The 27927-nt window shown below is 42.4% G+C and overlaps 1 protein-coding gene across 2 annotated transcripts; it reads left to right on the forward strand.

Moving 5' to 3' along the window:
* UBE2G1 (ubiquitin conjugating enzyme E2 G1) lies at positions 1-27145 on the forward strand. Of its 2 annotated transcripts, XM_034068830.1 has the most exons (6): positions 1-273; positions 14447-14549; positions 17498-17595; positions 18682-18860; positions 21740-21863; positions 23994-27145. In XM_034068830.1, the coding sequence occupies exons 1-5, from the start codon at positions 228-230 to the stop codon at positions 21824-21826; spliced, it is 513 nt and encodes a 170-aa protein (XP_033924721.1). In that variant the 5' UTR covers positions 1-227; the 3' UTR covers positions 21827-21863; positions 23994-27145. The 2 variants fall into 2 exon arrangements, with proteins under 2 accessions (XP_033924721.1, XP_033924722.1); XM_034068831.1 differs by lacking the exon at positions 1-273 and having other exon boundaries at positions 17503-17595.
* The last annotated feature ends 782 nt before the right edge of the window (positions 27146-27927 follow it).

Below are 27927 nucleotides of genomic sequence, written 5' to 3' on the forward strand. Positions count from 1 at the left end.
TGCTGAGGAGGAGGAGGAGGAGGAGAAGGGAAGGAAGGAGCCACGGCCGCGCACCCCTGCCTCGGACCCTGCGTGCTGTGGCGGCGGCCGGCGCGGAGCCAGACCCCCGGGGGGCGCGGTGCGGGCGGGCTGAGGGCCACTCGCCGCCGCCTCGGGCTCTCGCAGCAGCAGGAGCCGCGCCGTCCCCGCCGCCGCTGGGACTCCCTCCCCGGGCAGAGAGGGGGAGAATGACGGAGCTCCAGTCCGCCTTGCTACTGCGGAGACAACTAGCAGGTACCCGGGCTGGCGGCCGGCGCGGGGAGCGGGGGGGGGGTGAGCCGATCCGGTGTGGGGGAGCGGAGGCCGGCCGAGCTCTGAAGAACCGGGGCCTGCTATGGGGGAAGAGGCGCCGGCTCGGGGAGGGTGCGGGCGGCCGGTGGGGTACGTGTGCGAGAGGGAAGGGGAGATTACAGCCCCCCCGCCGCTCTGCTGCCCAGCCGGGAGCTGAGGGAACTAGGCCGAGGGGGGGAGGGGGAGCCTGCCGGCGATCGCTGCCAGGGCAGCCTGGGGGAGGGGTGCGAGGGCCGTCGTGGCGAGGGAAGCGTTTCCTTCGCTGCCCCCGTCCCGGCAGGGAAGTGGGAATTTGGCAACGACGCTGCTCGCCTGCTGCCCCCCCTGCCCCGCGCCGCTCTTGCAGCCGTGTCTGCCCGGCACGGGGAAGGCAGAAGGGAGCCGCGGCTTCGCTCCCCGCGGTGCGGGGGTTGTGTGCACGGAAGTCTCCGGTGTGAGGGGGATGTTTGTCAGGCACAGAGAAGCGGCGGAGGACGGAGGGAGGGAGGGAGCCCCCCTGGAAGCGGTACTTCGGGGCTGGGGCGACTCGCCCCGTTCGCTCACCTTCCTGTGAGGACCTGAGGTGCCCCCGTCCCGCTTCCCCTCCCCTCTCCCACCCTCACCTCCGGTACCCTGCGCCGTGGAGGGCGGGTCGGGAGGGAGAGGCCGCTTCCCCCTTTGTTGTCAGGAGGAGAGCTGGGGGCTCTGTAGGCCCTGACTGTGGGGAGAGCACCGGGGCAGAGGGGTGGTGGAGGGCCCTCCTGGGGAGGGCGAGAGGGGCTGGTCGCCGCGTGCTGCGGGGGGGGAGTCTGCAGGGAGGAGCGACGGGGCTCCGCCGGGGGCGAGAGGGCGGGACGGGTGCGGGGAAGGAGGAGTTGTGGAGCTTGGGCCCGGGGACGGGAAGAGCCGGGGCGCCGGGCCCGCGATGGGGAGCGGGCCCACAGCTCAGCCCCGCACCGCTGCTCCCGTCTCTCGCCCCTTCCCTTTGTCCCCACGCTGCCGGTCGAGAGCGGGCCCTGCCTGGGCCGCGGAGGGGACCTGGCCCGGCCCGGCCCGGCGCGCATGCGCGGGGCGCACAATGCGGCTCCATGTGTCGCTCGCTGCCAGATTTAAAGCGAAAGGAGCTGGCAGCGGGTGCCGGAGGGCCCGCCCCGCACGCACATGGCCCCGCGGCCTCCGCCTCCAGCCGGGATACGGTAACCCCCCCCCCCCCCGAGAGCACGCGTGGGGCCGCCCGCTCCTCGGGAGAATCCCATTGCCTTTTTCGTCCCTGACGTAAGAACTGCCTGGTACCCCGATAAGGAAATGCGGGCTGAGTGCACCGGACTGGGGCAGTTACAGCACCGGCTGCAGTGTGCTGGGTGGCCATGCAACGGGACGGGGTTTCGGAGTGGCACAGCAATCCCCAGAGGAGGATTTTGGCTTGAGGCTGAAGTAATGACTTTGAAAGCGTGAGGGTGGAAGAGAGCACTGTTAGCAGTAAGGGGGTGAAGTTGCATAACCAGGTACAGCGAGCTACAGTAATATGTTTGTTGCACTTTCAGCATTATCTCCAGGTTTTAGTTGATGATTGGTTTGAGAAACTTGAAAGTAGTTAACTATTGGCAGGGGATTTTTTTACCCATTTAGGATGACATTCTTCTAAAAAATAAGAACCTCACATGTACAGTGGCTGGGCTTCTGAACATAAGTACGAACCTCAATGCCTTAGTAATTACTGAAGTTGCTACTGATGTTCAGTGAGGTGTCTGCACCTTTGGATATGCTAATAACACTAGGGATAAGCTTAATATAGGAGCTGGAGTTGATGCAAAGCTTCTCTTTCCTATAAATGATCCCTCTAGGGAAGCAGTAATTTAGAACAGTTGCTCTCTAACTTGATCAAAATGAGTATTTAGTAACTTAATATAGTTCTTTGGCTGTTTGGAATGTTGCTTTTAACTGACTAATTGTGCTCCATGAAAGCAAGCTTGACATTTAGCTGAAGCCTCTTGATAATAAGTATTAGTTGTTGGTTTCTGATGTGTGTGGTTTTTGACTTGTACAGTGAGGTCTTAAGACCTTCTATAAGCACATGCTGTTTGAGTGTGTAAGTAGACTTTTAGACTGTTAGCTTTGGGGGTTAACTTCTAGTTACCTTTCCATTAATTCTTTTCTGAAGGATTCATGTTGTAATTGTAAAAACTGGTAAGCTGGAAACAATTGCCCCTTTTACTGATTCAACTCTGCTTACTCAAGTACTGCAAGCATTTGCATGTATCATGCATCTCTTCTGGGGTAGTGGTGTTGTGTTTTAAGTACTGTCAGTGCCTTTAGCAGCCTTTTATATGTGTTCCAAACAGAACTGAAACAATATTAAAAGTGACTGTGCATTACTTGTGTGTGGTGAATACTCAAGTACTTCAAAAGTGCCATCTGGAGTAACGGACTTAAGAAAGAAAATAGTTTCTATGATAACCTAAGTAACATCTGGGCTGAGTTGAAACTAGACTGACACTGCTTGTTCTGATGGCAGGTTGCTTGAAGTTGCAATGCAGAGGCTGAGCTTGATGATGTCTGATCCCTCTTCCCTACTGACTGTATTCTCCCAAGTCAGCTGCTCCCATGTGTCCCTTTGGTTACACCCACATTACTTCTTCTACCTCAAAACAAAAATCAACACTTTATTCTTTCCCCTGGCAAGGCTGATACTTCAGCCCTTCTGCTACATGCAGCTTTTGTTTTATGCAAGTGTGGTGAGTCATTGGGTTGAACCTAATGGTTGGGTTTTGGAGGGCAGTGGATATGAGTTATGTGATCTAAACTAGCTTAAATTGCTCTAGATCACTCAGTTGTCAAATTAACATTACTCAAGCACAAGGGATCTGCAGTTGGAGCTGTTGGACTTGGGGCAAGACATCCAGAACTGGAGGGAGGTTGAAGGGGAAATCTAGCACCTATATAAAAGTGGAGCAGTTGAGGAGTATTCAAATTTTTTAATGAGTGAGGTCTTGGATAGCTCTTTTTAATCCCAAGAGGAAAAACAATGACAGGAGGAGGAAGGACTGTACAACAGTAGTTCTCAGAATGAATACCTGTTCTGCCTCCCATATGCTTTGTTTCTTGATAAAGACATTATGGGGAAAATAAGTGTTTGTGGCACATAGCGCTTTAATGAGTTGTTTTAAGTCTGGAAGACTTTGTTAAAGTAAAAGTTAACTGGCAGTTCTTGGTTGTTAGTGTTAAAACCAAGGGTCTTACCAGAACACAGAACAAAACTCTACAACATAATCCCAGGTTGTTTCAATAAGCATATGAAGACAGACTTCTGTTTTTCTCTTGAGCAAGCTGACTTGTATTGTAACTTGAGCAGGTAAATAGTATCACAGCACCATATATACGCACACTTGTCATCTTAAGTGGCATGTTGTGGATGCTGGTAATACTCTAAGAGAAGGGATATTCAATGACAGTCACAAAATACAACTTCAAGTTAGATGTGGGTTGTTGTTCTCCCTCCCAACCCCCCAAATACTAAGCTTCCCAGTGCCTTTGCTAATGAAACAATGAGCTATATCACCAGGGAATCGCTATAGTAGCTGTTCTTGTATTGACTCCTGCTTGCCCCCATTTAGGCACAAGGAACAGTTCAAATCATGACAGTCTGAACTTCGGGTAGTTTTTAAGTGTTTAAAGGAAGTGGTTAATGGGGATCTCTGACTACCAAAGCCAGTTAGAGTACTAGTCTGGCTAGCTGGAGCTGAAGGGATGTTCTTTTCTGTGTCTATCTGTAAAGCTAAATGGCTGTTCCTTCTCAAATTAACTTAACTGTAAGCTCGAGCAGCTTTTGGAAATGTCTTAAAATTCAGTGTATGTGCTCATTCTTATAGATGTCCTTGTTTGTTTTTTTTTAAAGAACAAAGGCACTTTGTTGTGCCTTGGTAATAATGTGAAATAGAAGTCAGGGCCTGTCCGTTTTTTCTTATGGGTAAGGTTCAGGAAAAACTAGAAGAGTGAAGTGCCTTCCCCCCCCCGAAAAAGAAACAAAAAACAACAGCAAGTATGCAGATCAGTACAGCACTAGATTGGCAGAGTTCACCCCCCAGGGGAGATGGGGGAGGACAATCTGTGTTCTCTATACTGCCCTAAACTTCATGCTCTTTAAAAAGAGGCAAGAGACAACTGACAGTGTAAAGCTCCTCTTCCATTCTCCAGAGCTGTCAAGCTCAAGGGTGTTGCAGACTGAGCCATTTCTGACTGCTTTTATTTCATCTTTCTGCCAAATCCTTGCTGACACAGAGACTTGTTAGAGTAGGCAGACTTGTCTAGTTCAACCAGCAAAATCATGCAGGGAGGATGCAGTTAAATTGGTAGCACACAGTGGAACCAGAAGTGCGAGTCCTCTTTAACATAAACGTGGATCAGTGAAGCCAGGGCAATAGCCATGCCCTTGTTGGCCCCAGTTGCAGTGGGTTTTAAGTATTCTCCAACTTAAGATGCAGAAAACCCTGCACAAATACTGCTGTAAAACAGGAGAAATGTGGCATTATTTCAATTTGGAGTGGACACAGCTCCTGTTTCAAACTGAAAATGTCTAATTAAAAATTAAATTAACAAGTTAGAAAACCATTAAATACTTAATGGGACAGCTCAACAGTTTTTACTTGTGCGGAAAATGTCTTGCAATGTAATGCTGAGTGGGCTGAATTTCTGGCAATTACACAGGATTTGCTTTTAAAATATTTGAGTAGTGAAAATTCTGAGGGAATTATGGAATTAAGATCACTTTCTAGATCAAAGCTGAGATGCATATCTCTTGGGTGGCTGGTTTTGAAAGAAGCCTTTGTTTACATTGGAGTGGTGGTTATTTCCTAGCTTACACTACGTTTGTCTACAGGATAATCAGTTGAGTGGCACTGATCTGAGGTATTAAGGTGATGCTAGTCTGTCTGTTAGCTTCCTTGGAGAGATCTGTATGGCAGTAATATTCTGTATTATCCTCTATAGTTAAGACTCCAAGGTCCTGGCCGTGTCAAACTTGACTTCTCTATCACTTAAAATGCTGTAACCACCCTGCTTTTCTAAAAGGATTCATCATATTTTTAGATAACAATCTTTGTTGCTCTCATGCCTTTTTGGGATGCTTAGATACAGTACACGTGTACCACTCACCTTCACACTCTTGCAGTGTAGGGCCCCATTACAGCAGATTAGATAATTCTGTTTCTTGTGAGTATGTGTTGACAGAATCATCAAAGCTCCTTGCTCATGCTGACTATAGATAATATCATGCTAAAACACACACTTTGCTATAGTGTAGAGTTAGAGCAATACCAGCAGCCTGAATTTCTATTGCACTGTAAATAACATAATGGAGGTGACTTGTGGCAAACTTTACTAGCTGTGCTTAATAGTTTTTTGCATGTTCCTCTTGCAGAAATAAGCTGAACTGTGCCTCTTCAAAGAGGAGTATTTATGACAGCAGTCACAAGAGGAAAAATTCAGGCATGCTGGCAGTTCTGGGAAGTGAGGTTTAGCTAATCCTCAGAATGGAGGGCCATGATGACTGAACCAGTTGTTTTAATAGGATGAAGCAGTATCAGCCTGCTTTATAAGCTTACTCCTTGATGGGGCAGCTATAGTCACAGCCAGTTGGCTCTGGCTAGGTCAGTTTACTAATCTTTCAGGGAAGGAACCAAGCTTATCATAAATTAGGAATTCTTCCCTTCTCTGCTCCTCCAAACAAGGCAGTGTAAGTCACACCAAAGTGTGGACATAGCTGACAGTAAAGCAATTTTTCTGTTCTGTTAGAGAACAGTGGAATGGGAGAATGCTGCTGGAGGTCCTGTGAGATAAGGAGTAAAATTAACACTTACTGAGAAAATACTTTCAATAGAGGAAATCCTGTTTCATTAGCATCTTTATTTGAGATGGAAATGTTAAATCAGACAAACCCAATTGAAACGTTTCACCTTGTGTGATTTTTAGTGATTCCAGCTTCAGTATTAAGAGTTGTTTGCTCCAGAACTGTGAGGATCTGCTGATTTGTTATGAATTACTTTGGTTTGAGAAACTAATCTTGGCTAAATGAAGTAGAGTGAATGGTCTTCAAATAAAACCACATGTTGTGATTATAACTGATTCTGCCTTGATTCTCCTGTAGCCCCTTCTTATATTTAAAAAAATCACAGACTTGGAACAGTCTGTGCATATTCAACTAAGACAGGATTGCTCAGTCCCTTTTGTGGTTGGTACAAGTTGTTGGGTTTTGGTTTTGCTGGTAGGTTTTGGTATTTTAGTTCCCTCAAAGGCCTATTCCAAACAGTTGGAAAATAAATGAACTTTGTAGGTAAAACTTTTTTCCTTCAGATAACTTTATTCCACTAATGTTTAATATGACCTCTGTTTTGATCTGAAATAGAACATTTTGTTTCCAGTGTAGAGACTGGGTTCTAATGAAGCAGAACTGAAGTGGAAGGTGTCTGCTGTTCCGAAAGTATGAACTAACTAAATACTAGAACAAACATGAATGCCTGGAGAAAGAAGAGCAGGTGGCTTGCGTGAGGAAGAGGGCAGGAGACTCTTGACACTCACACTGTCTGCTTTTTGTCCCAGCATATTGGAGCAGAATCTGGCTAATACTTCACATGCAGGCCTGTGCTATTGCCATGTTGCATCTGCTTTGTGCTTCAGTTTTCGGTGTGGGTATCTGTCTGTGGACTGGTTTGGCCAAGATCACTCAATGAAGTCTTGTAGGTCTGAGCTTTAGACCTCCCTGAAAGTGTAAATGTTCATATTTGCTTTTCCTGCCTACTCCCAGGTCCAAGGCATATCAGGTAGAACAGAGGTCAGATATCCAGACCTTGTAAGAACATTAAGTATAGAAATCTAATAAAATAGGATTCCATAAAAATATCTGCTCTCCTGGGTAGGGATGTTAGCAGTGCTTGTACAGGTTTAGAATAGTAGTAAGACTTTCTTGATAGAACCCCTTTGTAAATCTTTCATGTACAGCTATTCTGTATGTGAAATATTACTTAAGGAAACCTATTTCCATGCAGTTATTACAGCACCTAGTAGGTCAAGCTGGCTGTTTGTTTTTTAGGTAGCTTGCACTTGGTGCTGATCTAAAAGGTGATGCTGTCAGGAGTCACTTAGAGAAATGTCTTAAAACAACTCTGAATAACAATGTAGCTCAAGTTAGGATATGCAGACCTGTTATTCATATTACAGACAAGATTAAAAACAAGCTGGAAGAGTGTCTTCAGCTTGCACAATGACTTACACATACGATGAGGAAAGCTGCTGACCTCCTTGGCTGCTAACATCTCCCCATGGCATAGTGTTGTGATAGAGACTTTCTAGTGGATTTCCTGGAATCGTGTTCTATTCTTGCATGCAAAGTATCCTAGAGCTCTTAGTTCTGTAGAGTGCTGTTTCGTGACTGGTGTGCATGTGACTGCTTGGAAGATACTTGGATGGAATGTTTTTGTAGCTTTACTCATGAAGTTGACAAGTTAATGAACTTTCCTGCTGTCTGTACTGAACTTGACCACATTAATGACTGACACTTAGGATGACACACGACTTGCCAAATTCTAGCAGCTGCATGCAGTAGACGTTGGAAGCTCTGTAGGCTCCTTTGTAGGTGAGAGTGTAATTCATCTGACCTGTTTTTGACATTGCTTTGGGATGAGATGATTATAGTCTCAGAAACCACTTATCCTGATAAGGTCTGTGCTGAATGCTGCTGAGGGTGACAGTCTCGAATACAAGCAGATATGTGTACCCACCAAACACTTGTCTGACCTTTAAGAGTGGAAATGTGCATTAGACATTGAGGAGAAAATGAAGGTGGCATTTCTATTATGATGAGTGTGATAGATGAATGTGGCATTGAATGCTTCTTGGGGAGATACTGGCTTCCTTTTAGATGTGTACTTACGAATCGGACTTCTTCCAGTCTTCTTAATTATTCCAGTTCTTCCCTTCCTCATATTACCCCCAAAATTTGGACATTGTTGGAAATGGTAGTGGTTGGGGTTTTTTTGTTGTTTTTTTTTTGTTGTTGTTGTTTTTTGACAGACCTGTTCAACTTCCACTTTAACTTGGGTGATGTAACTGTGCTGAACTGTGGTGTGATGGGATACACAGCATGCTTCAAGCAGGCTAGCCAAAGAAGGCTCTTTAGGAAACAGTATCTCTCAATTTCTACCAAAATTACATGACCAATATACATTCTGAACTTACTGCTGAGAAGCTTAATTCTGGCAGCATAACTCTTCCAAAGCTTTAAACAGTATTACAGAATTCAAAGGTTTTCATCAGTATGTTTTCTATTTCCAGTGTTTTATGGAAGCAGATTTGAGCAGGATGGTAACTGGAACACCACCTCCAACTTCAGAGAGAAGACTTGGGGCTTAACAGGCCCAGTGTGCTCTGCTCTTTAGTTACTGGGTTCAGGCATTTGCTTACTGGCTAGCGAACAGGGAGGGAGTGGGGAAGGACCTTCCTTCTACGTATGGTAAGTGTGGGATGTTGGAAAAGGACTGCTTTGAGTATGTGTAAACAGAAGGCTTTTATGGCATGAAGACTGCTGCAGAAAGCGAATGTCTCAAAATAGGTCATCCTCACTCTTGCTTGTCTTTCTGACTCTCAGGTAAAATGGTGCATGGGAACAGATCCTGGTCTAGGTAAACTGGGTTACCGGGTCAAATCAGTAGCTGGGTATCTGTGGTCTGTGAGAGAGAGCTGGCTTTGAGACCTTTATGTTGAAATCTGTGTCTAAAGGAGCATTGACAATACCTGTCATTGACCACTGCTGTGGGCTTAAGGGACTGTAAGAAGCAAGACAGTACCAAAGACCTTTCAAGCTTCTGGTTAGGGTGTTAACAGTCAGCTTACAACTAAATAGCTAACCTGAGCTTTCAATTGTCTGTCTTCAGGTATGCCACAACTCATGTGAACATGGAACTACAGAACTAACACAATCAAGAAACTATTTTTAGTTCATGCCTAGAATAATGTGACACCTTGCTTGTTAAAGAATCCCAACCTCTAGTCAAGTTTCCCTGGTAACAACCACCTTAATCCACAGACCTCCAGTAGCAGTTTTAGAAGCTTCTGCCTCTCCCCTTTGGGCAAGTGCTGCAGTCCCTCTTGTTTACAGGGCTGAAGCAACCATGTCTTCCAGCTGTCCAAAACCTGCTTCACCATGCAAGTCCTTGGAAAGGGAATGCAGGTATAGCTGAGGAGATGGCAAATGAAGCATGTTGATGCAGCAGTACACAAAGCTGTGTAGCACTGCACTGATGTAACTTCTGATAGCAACTTGCCAGGTAATACTAACTATTCAACCCTCCCTAGAAATCCTCTGCAGTGAGAGGAGAATCACATCTGTAGAAGCCTGCAGTGCTGCCTCTATCAATGGGGTAAGCATGGAGCATTGGAAATTAGTTGCTGGGCTACAGTGAAGAGTCTAATCTAAAACTACTGCTGACCTGGTTGATAGAATCTCTTCTTGAGGCAGGTTTGTTTTCACTGCTTCAGCCTCACTACAAAATAATTAGTGTCCTTCTGTGGCTAGAGGTGTTCTGTTCTAATTGCTATCTTATTTGTCACTGCCAAGGTGGCTATTAGGAGTGTGTGCATATCTTGTGCTCTGTTTTGTCTGAACTTTTTAGATGAGCTTGTGGCGCAAGCTAGAACATGATGGAAGAGCTCTGGGGATAGCATGTTACTTTATCATTATCTCAGCTCTAATCTAGAATCAGAGACTTACAGCTGGTGTGCAGGTAGAAAGGGAGGTCTTGAAATCATTACTGACCTCAGTTAAGTAACGTAACTATGTGGAAGTCACTGATTTTAGGGCATGGAGGAGAAGAGTCTAGAATAAGAGATTCCAGTTTACAGAGTTGTTAGAAGCTTGTGCATAAGTGCTGAGACTCTCATAAAGCAACCATGGAAAAACTCAAGCAAATGTAAAGCTCTGCTACAGCCTGCTTTTTCTGGACCCTGTGTGAGTTGGCAAGATGATTTCTCCAGAAGTCTTAGCTAGGATTTAGGCTGTCTGGTCTCTGGTTTTGTGCTGGGCTCAGTCTACTGGCTGCACACAACTCAGCCACTGTGTCAACTTATTGAAGAGGCTGCTATTAAAAGTAACACAGAAGCTTATATTTTTGTACTGTAATGTAGCTTAAAATACACTGAAGTGTTCCTATGCAGTGGCTGGGTGGGTGAAAAGTCAAGCTGAAAAGTTGAGATGCCGTACATAGCTGCTCCATGCAGCCATGGAACTCTTTCTGCTTAGTCATTTTTGTTGATGCTGTTTTGCTTCTGGATTGGTGAAAGTTTCTTGGCTTACATAAAGGCAGTGAGTGTGGGAACATCAGTAGCTTGGTGTAAACTAAGCACTGAAACTGGAAGGACAGCTTATGGTACTACCTTGGCTCAAGTTTAAGGCAGTGGTAACTTAGTTCTGCTTTAGTAAGAGCTAAAGTGCTGAAGGAGTGCTGTGTTGTGTAGCTAACTCCTGTGGGAGGGTAGGTATAGGATATTAAAGGCTGTTTGGGACTTAACAACTTCGTTAGATTGTGGGCCTTTAGTCTTCCTTACCTCCCAGATCAGGTAATGATTCAGGACTGGGATTAAAAGAACCTGAAGGTCTAATTTATAAGCAGCCAGATGATTCTGTTCCCAGTAAGTTGGTGCTTGGCAGCTGACCAGGTTTGCACTGCTTTGGCTGTCAGCCCCTGCCTGAGCTGCAGAGGGCTCTACCTGAAACTGCTGCTAGACAAAATGCAAGATTGTTGTTTTTCTCTGGGAATAAAAATATCTACTGCATTAAACTGTCAGAAACACAGAAAATAATTTGCAAATACTAAGCCATAGAATGTAATATACAATAGTAGCAAGTAAATTGCACTTAATTAGGCATGGGCAGGGTGGAAATGTGTCAATGTACTAGTTTCCATGTACTTTTTTCCATATAAAAAGTTCAGCATATCTTTAGCTAAATAAGAATTCTCAAGGAAAATCAGGATTGAAGAAGTAAGTGGAGGGATCCAGTTCTTTATAGATGTTTGACTTCTCTGCTCTTCCTAGGATTTGTAGGCTTTGTGTAGGATCTGCACCAAGAGCTTCTTGCACCTCTCCCTGCCTGGAGGAGGGAATTGAATCCTTTATTTTACAAAGTATATCCATCATTTGTATGTGTTTGCCTGGGAAATGTTCTGTTTGGGCTGTGAGTAGTTAAGTGCTGTAGTTGATGGGACCTGACAGATGCGGAGAACAGTTGCCTGGTGTTCTTGAGCACAGCGTCAGTGTGCCAGAGGCTCCTTTGGGTGGTGGGCAGCAGACCTTGAGGGCTGAGCACAGTGCCATGGGGTATACCTCTTCATTTGGGATTTCAGTATATGGATCTTACTGCTGTATGAGTCTCAGCTTGTGAAGAGATGGGTAAAAGATAAATGATGCTATTAGTTAACTTCTCAATATGCAGCATTGGTTATATCCAGGGAAAAAACCCAAGCAAACCCTAGGCTTTAGTGTTTACAAGTTTTAATGAGTAGGAGCTTTTAGCTATCCATAGTAAAGCAGCCAAGGATGATGTTTTTCATGTCCCAGTGCAAAACTTCCCTGAGATCTTCTTTTTTGTTTGCCAGCCAGCCATTAGCTGATGTTAAGTTTAGCATAAATAATCTAGATGGGAAGCTCATTTTAATTTGCCTGTAGTAATTCAGCATACCTTTAGTGGAGGAGGTGCCTGAGCTTATATCCCTTGTTTTACCTCGAAGTATTCTTGCAAGCAGTAGCTATTTGAACTATGCTTCAGCATTGCTACTGTGGAAGGAAAATGAGAACCTTCTACAAGGCAGAGACTGATGCCCACCCTCCTGTGAGAGTAGCAACATCATAATTTGCCTTATAGGTAACATCCAATAAGAAGATTTTTATAGCTGCTGTAACAGAAGATTTTTGTCAATGGCCGTCCCTTTCATACAGTTTACAGATTGTCTGCGTTACAAGAGTTGGCATCCAGTGCTCTTATTCTTTCTCACAAGATCTCTTGCAGTGTAGTGCTGCAAGATCTTAGGTATGAGTCAGAGTGTAAGAGCTGGCTTTCAGTGGGAACAAATACATCAAAAATGGTTCAGAGGACTTAAGGATAAAAAAAGTTATCGGAGGCTGAAACAGATGTAAAAGGAAATTGAAATAGCACGGATCAAGAAACAGAAAAAAATGGTGTGTGTTGGACTCAAAAATAGTGTGGTATATTTAGATAGGGAGAAGTATGCTGATTTTTTTTCAGTGTCTTAACTTCTGGTAGGCTTTTTACATTCTTATCAGTGGGAAGTGGTAACTGGGAAGCAATAAGGAAGCTAAATGTGAGCAGCTTCAGTGTTCACAGAACTCTGCATAACCCCTTTTCCCCCTGTAGAATACAGAAATGAGGGAATGTGATTTGGAGGCTTAAATTCAAGTTTGAAAGTATTAAGGTGAGATACTCTAATATCCACAGTCTTCTGGTTGACTTCTGTAGTTATGCTGGTTATTCTGTATTACAATGCTAATAAATAGCTAGAAGGATGTCTGAAGTATTCTGAATAGAGATGGCTTTCCTGCACAATTAATACAATATTTTAATCCTGCATGAAAAAGGAGGAGGTTGGTTCAACTACTAATGTAGCGTAACTTTTAATGTCTGATGCTAGAGGAATGTCTAGTAGGGGACTGGTGAAGTCTTTGCTCCATGTGAGACACTTGACTGATCTCTCTTGCCCCTTTAACCTGAAACTAAATAGAACTGTTACTCAAACTCATGCAGCTATTTCCACAATGTTTCATAGATGCCAGAGGGTGAAAACTTGTCTGCTTAGTGAGGTGTGGCCATGCTGTAGTTCTTGGTTTTGAAGCTTGCATCTTGCTTAAACAGCCTCTGATGCTGTCTTTTGCCTCAGGCATTGTCTTGAGAAAGCATGATTTGGTTCAATAACTAAGCCTTTGTCCTGCAACTTAGGGAGTGAATGGTTGACCTCTTGTGTTAACTAAACCCCTGCTGAGGAGCTTTTAAGAAACCCCCTTCCAATACATTTATTGCAATTTTAGCATTGAATCACTTTGTGGATGAATTTAAGTCTGAATTCTCAGTGGCCACACAAAGTCGGCATTCCTGCTGTCTACCTCTTCAGGACCTTGGTCCTTCATATGAGCTGAGCGCTTTATTTTCCCTGTGTAACTTTACCCTTCTGTGTAGGGCTTGAGTTGATTCTTCTTGCCATTTTTTAACTGTGCTTTAAAGGGTTAAGACCTTAACTGGCAAACAGTGACTGGGCAAATCAGTTTGAACTTTAAGGTAGCCTTTCACCGTAAAGGTATGAGGTTCTCACTAGGAGTTCTTCTGCATATACCTGAGGGCATTATAAGGATCTTTGAACTTCAGTCTGTTGCAATGCCTAGAAATCAACACAGAATACAGCTACTGGGTTTGCAAAGAGGGAATATGGAAACTAACTGTACTGTGGAGTATCGTGAGAGCTGTACAATGTCAAACAGGATCTAAAATAAGTGCAGTAGAAATTGTAAAGCAAAATTCAAAAAAATCCTAATTTAATCTGGAAATTACCGACCAGTTGAAGCAGTCACTTTTTCTCCCCTTCCCATATCCTAAATAGCAAAGATCCATTAGGACTTTATATGAACTGTTGGAAATGCTGGATAAAGATTTTCAATTTGGCATCATTATGGCATTTACATTAAGTTTTGACTTAAGGCTGTTGGGGAATTTTAGCTGAATTTTAGGCAGAACTCATTTGAAGTGCTTATTTCTGAATCTTATGCCTTTCCCTGGATCAGGCTGGACACAAACTCTACAGTGTCCCACAGCTCTGAGTCAGTTTGGCCCTTCTGTTTGTGGTGTACTTGGGTAGCTTCAGAATCAGGCTATGGGTCTCTGCTCTGGCAGCATGCTGTTGTGTGTGGTAGGGAGCTGAGGATACTCTCCCAGGCCATAAGTTCTTCAGTGGGTACCAAATCACTGAAAATCATGGGTTTAGTTGTGTGGATTTTTTTTGTTAGTCAAGTATAGAGGCATGATCAAAACCAGCAAATGCTTATCATAGACACCTAAAGTCACTCTTAATTCTTTTTTCCTACACAGAGCTCAACAAAAATCCAGTGGAAGGCTTTTCAGCGGGCTTAATAGACGACAATGATCTTTATCGATGGGAAGTCCTTATTATTGGTCCTCCAGATACACTATAGTAAGTACTGATACTTATACAGAAACTTAAGTGAACCTGGATTTACTAGTACTAGTTTGGTCTAAGTGGGTAGAAGTTAATCTAAATCTTCATACTGATGTAAGTTAGGTAATGTTGTTCTGTTGCTAACAAAATACCTGTAAATAGCTGCATTTGCTATATAGAAGTTCTAAACTGCTTTGCTCCCCTGGGAAAACATAACACTGATCCTGTGCTTGTGTAGAATCCCGTGCTTGTGTAGAAATGAAATAGAATAGGCTATCATGCTTCTGTTGCCTTATGCATTTAAGTAAGGTAGGTATAATCCAGTAATTTCAGTTATTGCTGCGGAGCTCCAGTTTAGCTGATAGTACAATTCTAAACCATTCCAACTTCATGCTGGTGTTTGCAGGAAAATATTCAAGGGGGGTGTAGTTGGGGGAACTGCTTTAGACCATAGAATTAGCCTGAAGTCCTGTCAGTTTGCGCTAGAAGGCTTTCCTATGTGACCTAGAGCACTTTGGTGCTGATCAAATTTGAATTGTTAGCAAACCTTGCACAGTGGGCTTCAAAAAGCTTCTCTCCTTATTCTAAGGTGGTTCTTTAATTGACATTTGAACACAAAACCTTCAGTTTGCTGTGTTTTTGCACTGCTGTACCTGAAGTGTACAGAAATTCAGAGTACCCGAAGCATTCTAGCATATGCAGTGTCTTGGGTTTTTGTTTGGCTTTAAACCCTCTCACCACCACCCCCATCACACCCCACCCCCCAACCCAGAAAATTAGCTTTATCATAGAGATTATATATGATCATCTACTCTAGCTCCTGGGAAAAGGGTCTGTGCCCAGAAGAGGTCAGTTGAAAGTGTAGCTCTTGAAGATGAACTCTATTCTCCTTCATTATGCTGTTCCAGTGGTAAAATGCTGATACAAAAAGCCTAGTGGCATTTACTTGAGGTCAGTGTTAGTTCCAACATGAAGTTGTATACCTCTGTCTGCAGACTTCTGAAGTACTTAAACACAGTAATTGAATTACTTTGCTTCTCATCAAGCTCACTACATTATAACTCTCAAGTCTTGCCTGAGATGAATTCTTCAACTTCTGTTGACCTCTTTTGAACAGTCTTGTAGTGGCCATTTTCTAAATACTGTCAGTAAAGAAATACTGCTTCAAATTGAGCCTCTTATATTCTAAAAATTGCAATAGCATTTTTTTCCCCATTTAAGGTGCTGAACTTGTTTTGAGGCTTTTTAGATAAGAAGCTGCCTTCTATTCCACTTCATAGTTGCTGTGTTTCAAGGTAGTATTATACAGCATCCTCCTCCCTGGTCTGTTTTATGGTGACAGAAATACATATAATAGGACATAATTGAACACAATCAGGTGGTTCAGAGTTCTCAAATTTGCGTCTAATTTGTGATCCCACTTGATTTATTCCAAGTTTACCTGAAAAGACTTTAGACTCTACTGACAGAGACCCCTTGATCAGGAATAGTGCTTAAAATGGCACAGATGTGAGTTAACAGCTGTACTTCATGAACTGGTTTCTAATGTGTATTCAATTGAAGAGCTGTATTTATATGTACATTATATGGTGAGGGTGATAGGGATGCCTGTGCAGGATCTTCTGCTTTGCAAAGGGAAAGAAGAACTATTTCACTTTGAAAGAAAACTTAATTGCTTTGGGGCTTATCAGCAAATGTAATCTAACTCTCCTCTGTCTTGACTAGTATGACTATTAGAATAGTGAATGTTTCTGGAATTCTAACCCTTCCCAGGATTGAAGTTTCTTTGGAGACTGCCTGCCTTTTCTAAAACTTGTGGAAAATGAATGCTGTAGGTTTAGATGCCCTCAGCTGCTTTATTTTAAGAGCCAAGTCATTTAGATCTAATGCTCTCTGAGTTTGGGTGGTTTAGGGTTTTTATGAGATGCTAGAATTGCATATCTTTGGTTAATGGTGGTAAAATGTGTTGTTTCCTCAGTAGCTTCTGGCCTTTGGATACTGGCTCCTTTACAAATACAGGGGGGGAAAACTGCACTGAACAACTTTGTCTTTCTTACACCAATTCTTTTGTCTGTGTGGCTACTGAGGAGTAGATCGTCTTATTGCACAGCTTGTGCCACTTTCTTTGGAGGTTATGTTCTAGTTTTTGTCATTTCGGCCTTTGCAATTTCAAATTTCGTTACAACATTCAATGACAGTAGCAGGGCAAATGTTACAGTACTTCTGTTAGCCAAGTGTTCCATTGGCAAAGCTTTCCATGGAATATTAGCTCTTCACATTCTTCAAAAGGGACTATTCTGGGTATTGAAATGAAGCTATTTGAAATAAACCAAACAGCTGCCTTAGTTAAATATGCACCTGTAACTCCATGTAAAAACTGGATGTCTCCTGTTTAGTATTGTTTTCCAGTTCAGTGGGCAGAGCACTTCACTGTCATGTCCGAGTCCCTTTATCTTAGTATTGACAAGGTGGCATTGAAGTCTTTACAAAGCAATGCTGTAGACACAACTATAAAGCTTTCTGTAACTTGTCACTGAGGCTCACTGCTGCAGGTTGACATCAAGGAATTGGGACTGAGGTGTGTAGAGAAGGAAAACAAACAGGTATTTGCTGGGTTGTACTTGAGAAGGGAGTTAGTGGCAATTGTTTTTACTGCACATTGAAATTCCAGATGGTGAATTCCTTTGCAGATTTTAATTTTCTTTTTGGTAGTTCTTTTTTCTTTTTCCCCTCTGGAACATCCTCCCAGTCCTAAAAAAGAGAGTGTTGGGGAACTGACAGTATCTTGTGAAAGGATTTTCTCAATCTAGAAACTCTCTGTATTGCATATGGCAGTGTTTGTACTGTTAATTACCAACACGATGTTAAGCTGTGTGAGGGGTAAACTTGGAGTTTTTGATACAACACTAAGTTCCAATCTTCAGCTTACAAGAAACTCTACTAAGATATGTTTGATTCCCCAGTGAAGGTGGTGTTTTCAAGGCTCATCTTACTTTTCCAAAAGACTATCCACTGAGGCCGCCAAAAATGAAATTCATCACGGAAATCTGGCATCCAAATGGTAAGAACTGTCAAAGTTTCAATTTCTTCTTTGCAATTAAGAACTAAAGTGTGATGGAGACAAATGGATACATTTCTGTTCATGTTAGAAACAGGAAACTGCATTTACTTTGCCATCATCATCACTTCATAAAGCAGTAATAACCATGACAGAGTTTTTAATAGTGCTGCTCCAAGAGGCTGTTCCTAAAGTATTTTCAGAAGCTCCTGTCAGTAGCTTCTTGCATTCTTGGTAACTGTTCAGGGTTAGTGGTTTTTTTTCCTAAGTGCAAAATTCTAGTCTGAGGGGAAATTTGCCTTCTATAGCTGTCTCTTTTGTTATACGTTCAAATATTTCAGCTTAGTGTGATGAACTTGGCAGTTCAGTGTAGAATGCCCAAGGTTGTCCTCCTCTGGTGAAGCATGAAAGGAGATAACAGCATCTTTCAGTCCCTCCAGTGAAGATTCTTCCTAATGCTTCATTCACTTATGGACTGCTGGACATAGATGGGAAGGTAAAATAGAATGGAGGAAGTTTTTTACTGGGGAAGAGGAATATCCTTCACTTCCTAAAGTCATTATTGAAGCTGTTTGTGTTGAAAGCTGGGAGGAGTCCAGCACAGTGCTCCCATCTTAAGGGACAGAAGGAATATTTTGATGTTGTGCTAGTTTCAGTTCTGGAAATATCAGACTACTTGTAGGCAGTTTCTAATTCCAGCAGCTTAAACTATATTCCAATACACTGCAGTAATATCCAGCTGATGCTGTTGCTGTGGAAAAAAAGTCTCTCTTTAGTTTGCTGAACGTAACAGAAAAAGCTTTAGTGGAAGCCTGTCTAAATAGTCTTGAAAGTCACAGTATGATTAGAATTAAGTTCTTCTTCCCCATGTGCCCTCTCTGCCAGAAGTCCAGGTGTAATAACAGACTTCCACCAAACCCTGGTTGTTATAGATTGAGTTCTGTAATAGTTAACGACTTTCCTTTTTCATGGTGTCTTCACTAACATGCTTCCAGACAAGCTGGAGTGAAGACTAACAGTTCCATAACTGTCCTGAAGACATGCCAGCGTGTTGTTCATTACTGAAATATGCCTTGTTCTTTTTTGTAGTTGACAAGAACGGCGATGTCTGCATTTCAATTCTTCATGAGCCTGGAGAAGACAAATATGGCTATGAAAAACCTGAGGAACGCTGGCTTCCCATTCACACAGTGGAAACTATAATGATTAGTGTTATTTCTATGCTGGCAGATCCCAATGGTGATTCTCCTGCTAATGTTGATGCAGCGGTAAGATTTTCCTTGATCTGCCAATTGTTTTCAGTGTAGAAACCTAAATTTGCAATGGAGTTTTGCTTCTACCTTGACAAACAGTACAGTAACTTCTGGAAAAACCTCTTAGCACATGTTAAGGTTACCTTTTTGTTGTGAAACACAGTTACTAGTTAGACCTGAGAAATCTCTTGGAGGTTGCAAAGGAAAGGTGTCAGATTTCATAGGCAGTAGTTTTTCTCCTATGCAATAATACTTTTATTTATAGTAAATAACTTGTGCACAGAGACACTTAATGGATAAACTTCAGCTCCTTCACCCTTAAATTCAGGGAAGCTAGCTATAAAATCTTGGGGATATATATACACATAGGTGTTACAACTGTCATTAAGTTTAGCTGTAGAAGTTAACATATTCTGGAACTTTTTTTTCTTTTTTTTAAGATGTTATTGGTATAATGCACAAAAAAATTTATTTTGGAAATGATATAACCTGTTAATAGAATATTGATATGAGTGGAAGGAGCAAATGTGGTGGGATCCCTCAGTATAATTATTTGCATCCACCTCTACAGGAGTCTTCCTGGGTTAAAGCAGCAGGATTGACTGTATATGTGTGAGCTTTGAGAATGTACTTGAAAAGCCTCCCCAGGCATCTTCCAGCTCTGCAGAAAGTATTGTCCCAGGACAGCATGGACTGTCTGCTGGCAAACCTGAGAGCACTGGAATGAGCAAGTTATTAATGAAATGCTAAAAGTCCAATTAGAATTCCTCAGTTTACAAGCTCATGTATGTTGAATGTAACTGACCTAAGGCTGGAGAAAGCTTATACTTTTAACTATGCCTGTCACCTTCCTATTACCACAAGGCTTTTTTTTTTCTTTGCCCCATTCTGTCAGCTACTTCAGGAGTGAGGATTTTTGCCTCACAGATACTAGATGGAAAACTCCACATTTGTGTACCTAAACCTTAGGGTAAAGGTTTGCTTTAAAACACAGCATTTTCTAGCCCAGCTTGAAAGAACAAAAACTTAAATCCAAATCAGACAGTGATGACAGTACTGAGGCATCATTTTGGATGCTAGGACCTATTTTTCTAACTGTGGTATTGGATGTTCCAAGTAACTTTGGAACTCAGTGTGCTGCTTGGACAGTGTAGCATCTCCTTCTGGATTGGAGGTTGCCTCCTCTATATTAACCAGAGCATACTCAACAGGGTAATGAAGAATTCCGAGCTGCTATCAAGATGTCTTCTATTTGGTTTACTAAGGACAAGCTTAGTGCAGCAACAGTATTTGGCAGTTACTAAAAGATACTTTGTCTGCTTTCTTTAATGTGTGGTTTTAGGTGGGTCTGGAGATTAAGGTGTTACAGGTAGTTCACAGCATTATAGGAGCAGGGCATATACCTGCTTCCTGGAAAAATTAACTGTACATCTTGGAGTACTGTCTCTTGGAGTGGGAGTAAAATGAGGGATAGGAGCCTGAATAAACAAATATTGAGAAGCAGATAGAACAGTTGATGATCTAAAATGAGAGTTTTGGAGAGACTGCTGTCAAATAGGAAACTTTGCTGTTCAATTCTGAACCCTTGCTTCATAGAACTACAAATACAAAAAATGGGAACCAAGCCTAAGAATCTGAAGCTAGGAGGGCACAAATTCAGTGCTTTTCTTGGCCCAAAGCCATGTTATGTAAGCTGTCCCATGTCCCAATCCAAGGAACAAAATGCTTGGTGTATGAATTGCTGAAAAAGAACAAATTAATCAGTGGCCTTATTTGTGCTTTCACTGGGAAGATAAGACATGCTGGGCTTTCCAATATGTTGACTGGCTACATAAGCCTGGGGGTGTGAATGTTAGGATGTGTCAGTTATCCCAATTCTCTCACTCAGATGTGCTACAACCTTCCCTCTGAGTAGAGGATAAAAAGCTGTTGTGTGCTGGGTTGCTTCAGGTTAAACAACGGGGACCTCTTTGCTCACCCCTGGAGTAAGAATATATTGCTTATATCCAAACCTAAGAACTGTAGAACTTACTAAATAAGGTGTTCATGTTTTCTCACCACTTCTTGCCTAACTGCAAGGCAGTACTCAACACGTCAGTGTTAGTCACATTGTATAGTGCTCCTGTGCTTTCATCTGAGCTTGTCGTGAGGCTGGCCCAAAACCCTGAAAACTGGCTGCACTTTTCCCTGTGGGTTTTCATGATCCTGTAGTGTGCACATCTGTGGGTTCATCTGTTTGTAGTTCATCTATGTAGTTCTGAAATCAGATACCTGTCACAGACAGCATACTTAGAAGTGTGCTGAGAATTCTATTCAGGTTTTTCCCATAGAGCCAATATCCTGCAGCCATATCTAGCTAGGAGGTGTTTCCTTTCTAAGGACACTGCAGTGTCTCTTCTCAATCCTGTGACTCCTGTATTTCTACCCTGGAGTGTCTGGCTAAATTGAGAGGGAGTTGAAACTGTCTTAATCTCAGTATAACTCCTGGCTCTACAGTAGCCATGTACCTTCTTTCATCACTGCAATTAAAGACACTTTATCTAATTGTAACAACAGCTTGTGGTCTACAGGTTGAGTTTGCTGCTACTTGCAGACTGAAGTAAATAGATCTCAGCCTAAACATTGTGAAATATTGATAGCCACCAGGTTAGCCTTGGAGAATGCCTAAAATATCAGGGGGAAGGGCTGTTCACTCTCTTGTGGGGAGTTTGCATAGGAACCCAGAGCAAGATTCCGAACATCCTGAATAACACAGGTTTACAGTGACTATCTCTGATTGTAAGTAAATTCAGGTGTTGCCTATGGCTGAAAATATATATAAACACCTAAGCCTCTTCCTAGAACTTGTATGTTGTTACAGGCCTGACAACTGAAAGCTGTCTATTCAATTGCAGAAAGAATGGAGAGAAGACAGAAATGGAGAATTTAAAAGAAAAGTTGCCCGCTGTGTAAGAAAAAGCCAAGAAACTGCTTTTGAGTGACACTTATTCAGCAGCTAGTAGCTTCACTTTTTTCAGGGTAAGTAACATTTCAAAGACAAGTCAGTTACTTGAGTTGAAGATTTCCTGCCTAAGTGTTGCTGAACTAATTTTTTCCCCTTCAAAGGCAAAAAGGCCCCCAAACCTCTCTCCTCAGTCGCATGGTCTTGGTGGAGTTCTTCAACTGTATGTGATATGAAATAAAGACTAAAAGAAATTTCAAGTGCAGGAACAGCCTCTTCTGCTGAGATTGGGGAACCTCTTTAGTTCTCTTGCATTTATGCTGTTCAGAAGTTGAAGTTCTCTTTATCAGTATTTATCCTGCTTTTTTAATAGTGCCTAGGGATTACTGGAGCTGTAATAGAAGGGACTAATTCTGTCATGCTCATTATTGTGAAGAACACTTGTTTGAATCTTAAAAGCATCCTGTCTTGCTATCTCAAGGTCATATATAAATCTGTGGAGTGTCTTGGAAGATGCTGGTGGCATGTTGCATGGTAGGTTTTAAATTAAGACTTCGTTGAGGTTGTTAAGACCCATTCACAAAGGATTGCTTTAGGTATCTGGGAATTTTCACAGAAAGTCTACTAGCACATCAGAAGGGGTCAAGGTGAGGTATTTACTCATCAGTAATACTAAGAAAGGTGATGTTTTTGTCAGCAGCCCAAAAAAGCTGTTTTATTGAAGAAGGTGTAGAAACAGCTTCAGAAAAACAGTTGTATTAAGCTTGAAATTGAATTGTGGCATATCTGAGAGCCTGGACAAGTTTTAACCTGAGAGCTGACGTGAGAGTTGTGACTGAGAGCTGTCCTTTCTGCCACCCTGTTAAAAATGAGCTTCTGACTCAAGATACTTATTTGAGCAATCCCATCCTAATGTTAATGGGACCTTTTTCTTTACAATAAGCTCTTGTAGAAAGCTCTGTATTAAAACATGTCCTTTAAAATACCTGGCCTTTGGTCACTTTAACCTTGGTATGCCAAGGAAAAACTTCAAGTAGCTAATAATTTCTCACTCCTGCTTTTCAAAGTAAAACAGAGCTTCATGTTGAAGCTGACTTTTCTTAAAGGTTGGATTGGCAAATAAACTATGCTGACCCGTTGGCTGGAGAAGCCCCAAACCATATGTGCCAGTTAGCTTCAGCATACAGACTTGGGGGATGGCATTGCATTTATTTTAAAGGGTTTATGCTGCCTGAACAACTAGAACAACTTACTAAATGCTCCTGCTAGTGAGTGTTTCTTCACCAGGGTTGTACAGAAGATACTTCCTTTCTTGTGCTTTTGTAAGAATTGTGGGGGTTGGGGGAAGGCTCCATCTGTGACAGACTAGTACTGCAGTATCTCTTCTCTGCAGCAACACTGTGATTGAACAGAGATTTCTCCAGTGTAGAGAGCATGAAAAATGCTTAATATTGATCAAAAGTGTAAGCAAAAGAACTGAGTGTCTTGTACAGCTGCTTGTAACTAGATTGTAAGAACTGTTAATGTGGCTGATAGGGTTTTTTTTTCTGTCTTGGAGAAAGGGAGTTACTGTGAGTAACGCTCCAGAGTATCCTCAGCTGACCTCAGCTCTGTTGCTATGTTAAACTTGGCCATGGTGAAACAATGCGCATGACAAATACTGAAGTAATTGGCTGTATTGCTTTTTTGGAAGGCAAATCTTTTCCTAAGTCCTGGTGACTCCTTCTAAGTGATGGGCAATGAACTGGATGAGAAGGGGCTGTATAGCTGGTTTCAAAACAGTACAGTCTGACTTGGTAGCTGTAATGTTAACTGCTTAATAAAGCACTGCTGTGCCATTCTGTACAGCATTCTACTGTTGAAGCAGCATCCATCATTCACGATAAGTGATGCCCAGAGGTTTCAGTGGTAAATCTACAAGCATTTAGGTCCATGTGGAAATAATCAAGTGTTTGCACACCATGTGCTTGACAAGCAACACCAGTAAGAGGAGCCTGAAGTCTGGTAGTTGAGCATGGATACACAGCATGCTGAGCTAATTAGTCTTTCTCAGGTGATTATGGATTTATGCATCTCCTCTTTAGAGGTATGTAAAGTTCTTGAACAAGGAGTAATTATATTCCTTGAGCCTGAATCAGAATTAAACATCTTTTAACATAATTGAAGGTAATGAGGGTTTTGTTTTAATACCTGTGATTTCTTTGTAGGTCTCCAATTGAGAAACATGGCACTGTTTTTTTTCCTGCACTCTACCCACCTATTGCTGGACTTCTGTTGTTACAAGTTGGCAAACACTGGCTGGAACTGGGCTGCAATAAAACATGCCAGTTATCAATGCTGACAAGAGCCTAACAAGTGCCAACACAAGATGATTACGCATTTTGAAATCTAATGAACTGCTTTAACCTTCAGGAAGAATTGTAAAGATGTGTACATAGCACAACATGATCCGGATAATATATATACTGTTCATGTACATCCACAAATACACATTGTACCAAATAATGCTGTCTGTAGTTAGGAATAGATTCGTGTAAATTCTAAAGATTTTAGCAGGTTTTTCTCTCCCTATTCATTGTTTCCTCTCAGTTTAAAAGACAAACCAACAACACCGTGTGAAGCATGTCAGACTAAAACTGATTAGGACAAAGTTGGGGTTTTGTGCTGTTTTTTTTTCTCCCCCACTTTAATTTTCCTTTAACCCACTGAGGCTTAATAAACTTGAATAAGCAAGGGATTTTAATTATCTCTTTTTTTGGTCTTATTTTTAGAAATGTGCTCACTTTTATTCCCCCCGTCAGAACTGAGAATTGTCCGAATTGAGCCCTGAAAGGATTTGCTATGAATTACTTGTGTCATCTTTATGATGACCTTTGTAGTGTCAAAGGTGCTTTTTTTCTCCCTTTCTTACCCCCTTTTTAAACCCAGTTGCACATACTTCTTGACTTGGGTATAGCAATAAACTGGCCATGGAGCACCCTTGAGCAGCCTGCTGGATTTTTAACTTCCAAGGCACTTGAGCGCTTTTATGTGGAAGTTCAGTTGACTAAGTTAGTCCAAGGTAGGAATGAGCTGCTTTTTATGGGTGAATTCTTTTTGCCTTTTTTCATTGCCTGTCTGTGGGGCGGGAGGTGCGTGTGGGAGGCTTGTTGTTTCTCAAGGTTGAGTTCAAGCATGCACATCTGTAGGCTTTTCAAATAACTAACTACTTCTGGGTTTGGTATCAAAAATAGCTTCCCTCCTTTTCCCTTTTCTCTCTTCTGTGGCACTTCATATTCTTTGCCTTCTACTTCAGAGTTTTCCTCACCTAATGTACAAAGAAAATTGCGATGTATATTTTCATGTAATTTGATTTTTTGGAATTCTGTCACCTTCTGTAGTGAGTTCTTCCAAAATATAATTTTTTCCAATAACAATGTGTCAAACTGGCTGTCTTGCGTGTCTGAATAGGAAAGGCAACTGCAGTAGGAGCACAACTTACCTGACCATCTTCAACAACATGTCAGCAAACACTTTTGAATGTGACATTCTGTATTTCATCTTGGAGTAATTAAAAAGCAAACAAAAGTCACACCTTTCTTCCTACTGTAACTGTATTTTACCCTTTAGTGAGCAAATACTCATCCCAGAGTATCTGGTAATAAGAGTTTTCCAAGCCTACCTGAAATACCTTTCTACCAAAGAAGCTCTGTAGAGGAACTTGCAACTATTTTGACTGTTCTCTGCTCTGTCACAGGTTTACTACAGCTGTTAACAGCACTGAATAACCCACTAATAAAACAAGAGTTACAGTGTTACAGTCGTCTTGTAAGAAGCCTTCAGCACTAATTTGTGAGCTGGTTGGTCTTCATTTCAGGTTGCTGTGCAATGTGAAATACTAAAAGGCTCTACACAGTACTGTATTACAGGTTTCTTGAGGGGTGGGATGGGGTGGAAGGAGATGATGGTCACTAGAGGCAAGACAGCCATAGGGGATAAAAAAAAAGCCATTTAGTAAGTACGTGATGACTTACAAGTAAACGTATTCTTTCTATAGGTAGTGTAGATAAACATAAATGTGTTTAATGTTCACATTTATGTATAGGGTAACTAATTATCTTGAGAAATCCTTAGTCAAATTAGCTTTTAGTTGGATAGCCTGCTCATGTAGGCAGGCAGCTGTGTGCAGTACTTCAGCGCTGTTAGTGCCCAGACACAATAGCTGGTGTTATTCCCTGCTGGAGTGCTTGTCTGAAACTGCTTGTGAGGATGTTTCTTTCCCACCAGCTGGCTCCCCTTTCTTCACTTATCTAAGAGCTGGGACTGTGTAGAATCCCACTGGCATGGTGCCATTCTTTCCCTAAACAAAACACTGGGAAGAAGCTACTCTTCTTCTCTTCCTAAACCTAGTAGTGGACTTCTTCCCACCAGGCTGCCCTTCCTTTTCCACAGTGTAGTTAGAGACTTGGCAGCAATTCAAGGTAACTGGAACTTGCTGCTCTCAGCAAGTTCAGCAGTGTTCTGTTTTGTCTTCCTGAGTATCACAACAGGCTCATCTGTAAACTTCACCAAATAGTTTAAAGCTTTATTTTTCTCATTTCTTGCCCAGATGGTTTGTGATTTGCATGACCAACGTACTTGAAGGAATGTTTCTGTGGGATACTGTTAAGATGTACAAGCTGCAGGTATGGCTGATGCCAGATGTTTTAAGGAAGGAGGCAGCTGAGAGTCTGGTGCTAAACACCCAGGTTATAGAAAGCCTCTAGCAGGGAAAGGGCCTGTTTGACCTCTGTGAGTGCAGTTGGGATTTTGTTTGCTCTTGCCCCACACATGAAATGCATCTGGCCGTGATGGTCACTGTTGCAGCCAGAAGTTTCTGCTTAGCCTCAAGTTATGAACACCACTGAAGAGATGTTGTACGTACATGTAAGAATACTTGTTGAATGATAAGTTAACCAGCATTTTTACTCAGTTTCACTTGTACCAAGGTCTTCTTTCAACTCTGCTTTACTTACTTAGGCTGTCAGTGTACTGGGTCATCAATACTCTTTGTAGTTCCCTGGGGGCTTGTAATTATGGTTGGGTTTTTGTGCTGTTTTTCCCCCTACCACATTGTGGCCTGCTTTCCAGACAACAAACACTGCATCACTGGGGGAGAAGGAAAAGTGAAGCATGGAATTTTAATAAACATCAAACAAGTATGGACATCCTAATTCCTTTTTTTATATGTCTCCATGCTGCCCCTTACACATCAGGGAAGATCTCTGTAAAAATGAGAAGGGCTGCTCAGCTGTCATGCTAAAGTTCTTTCCTGCTGTGATGCCTAGAAAATGCTGATTGAAACTAGATGCTCAATAAATGGAGAACATTTAATTCTGAAGTGATTATATGTGTATTTTGGTTTTTGGGGAGGCTGATGGGGGGTGGATTTTTTATTGCATCTGTCCCATCCGGTGCACTGCTCTTGGTATGGTGCCATCACAATGCAAAACAGGAGCACCAGAGTCCTTGTGATGTCTGTGTGTTTTCAAGAAGCATGTACAAGAGATTGCAAACCAAACCAGAAGGTGCTTGGGTTTTAAACTGAGGTGGCAATAAGGCAGCTTCCTGCCTAGGCAAACCCTCAACAGATGCAATTGCTGATTTCCCACATGTAAAACACAGTAGTACTTTGCTATCTGATCTCTGTTGTCACTCAAGAAACTCAGCTAAGCCTAAATGTGATTAGCAGTAGTAACTGTTGCCTCACAGTTCCTCAAGGTGATTGATAGCACCCATAACGCAGCGGTGCGTTAGCTATGTAGTAAAGTCATACACATTTGTCACCGAGCTGTGTAAAATGGGATGGGTTGTGTTCCATGATGCCTCCAGAACACTGCAGTCTGGCTGCCCCAGGCCTAGCTGTGCTGTCACTGTTTATCCAACACAGAAAACAAAGATGAGGCAAACAACTTCTCAAAGATGACTTAATGGCAAAGTCGGAAGAGAATTGTCTGTCAAGCAATGCTGTGCATAGTATGTGCAAGCGTGTTTGAGATTTGCTCTTTCAGGCACACAAATGATGCTGTTGAATCACTAGAATATCTTGGCATTTCAGTTGCATCATGGCACCAAAGATGGGGCGCCATGACCGCAGTCAGCTATGCAGTACATGTGGCTTGA

This window comes from Melopsittacus undulatus, chromosome 13, assembly GCF_012275295.1.
Source record: "Melopsittacus undulatus isolate bMelUnd1 chromosome 13, bMelUnd1.mat.Z, whole genome shotgun sequence".
Taxonomy (NCBI): Eukaryota; Metazoa; Chordata; class Aves; order Psittaciformes; family Psittaculidae; genus Melopsittacus; species Melopsittacus undulatus.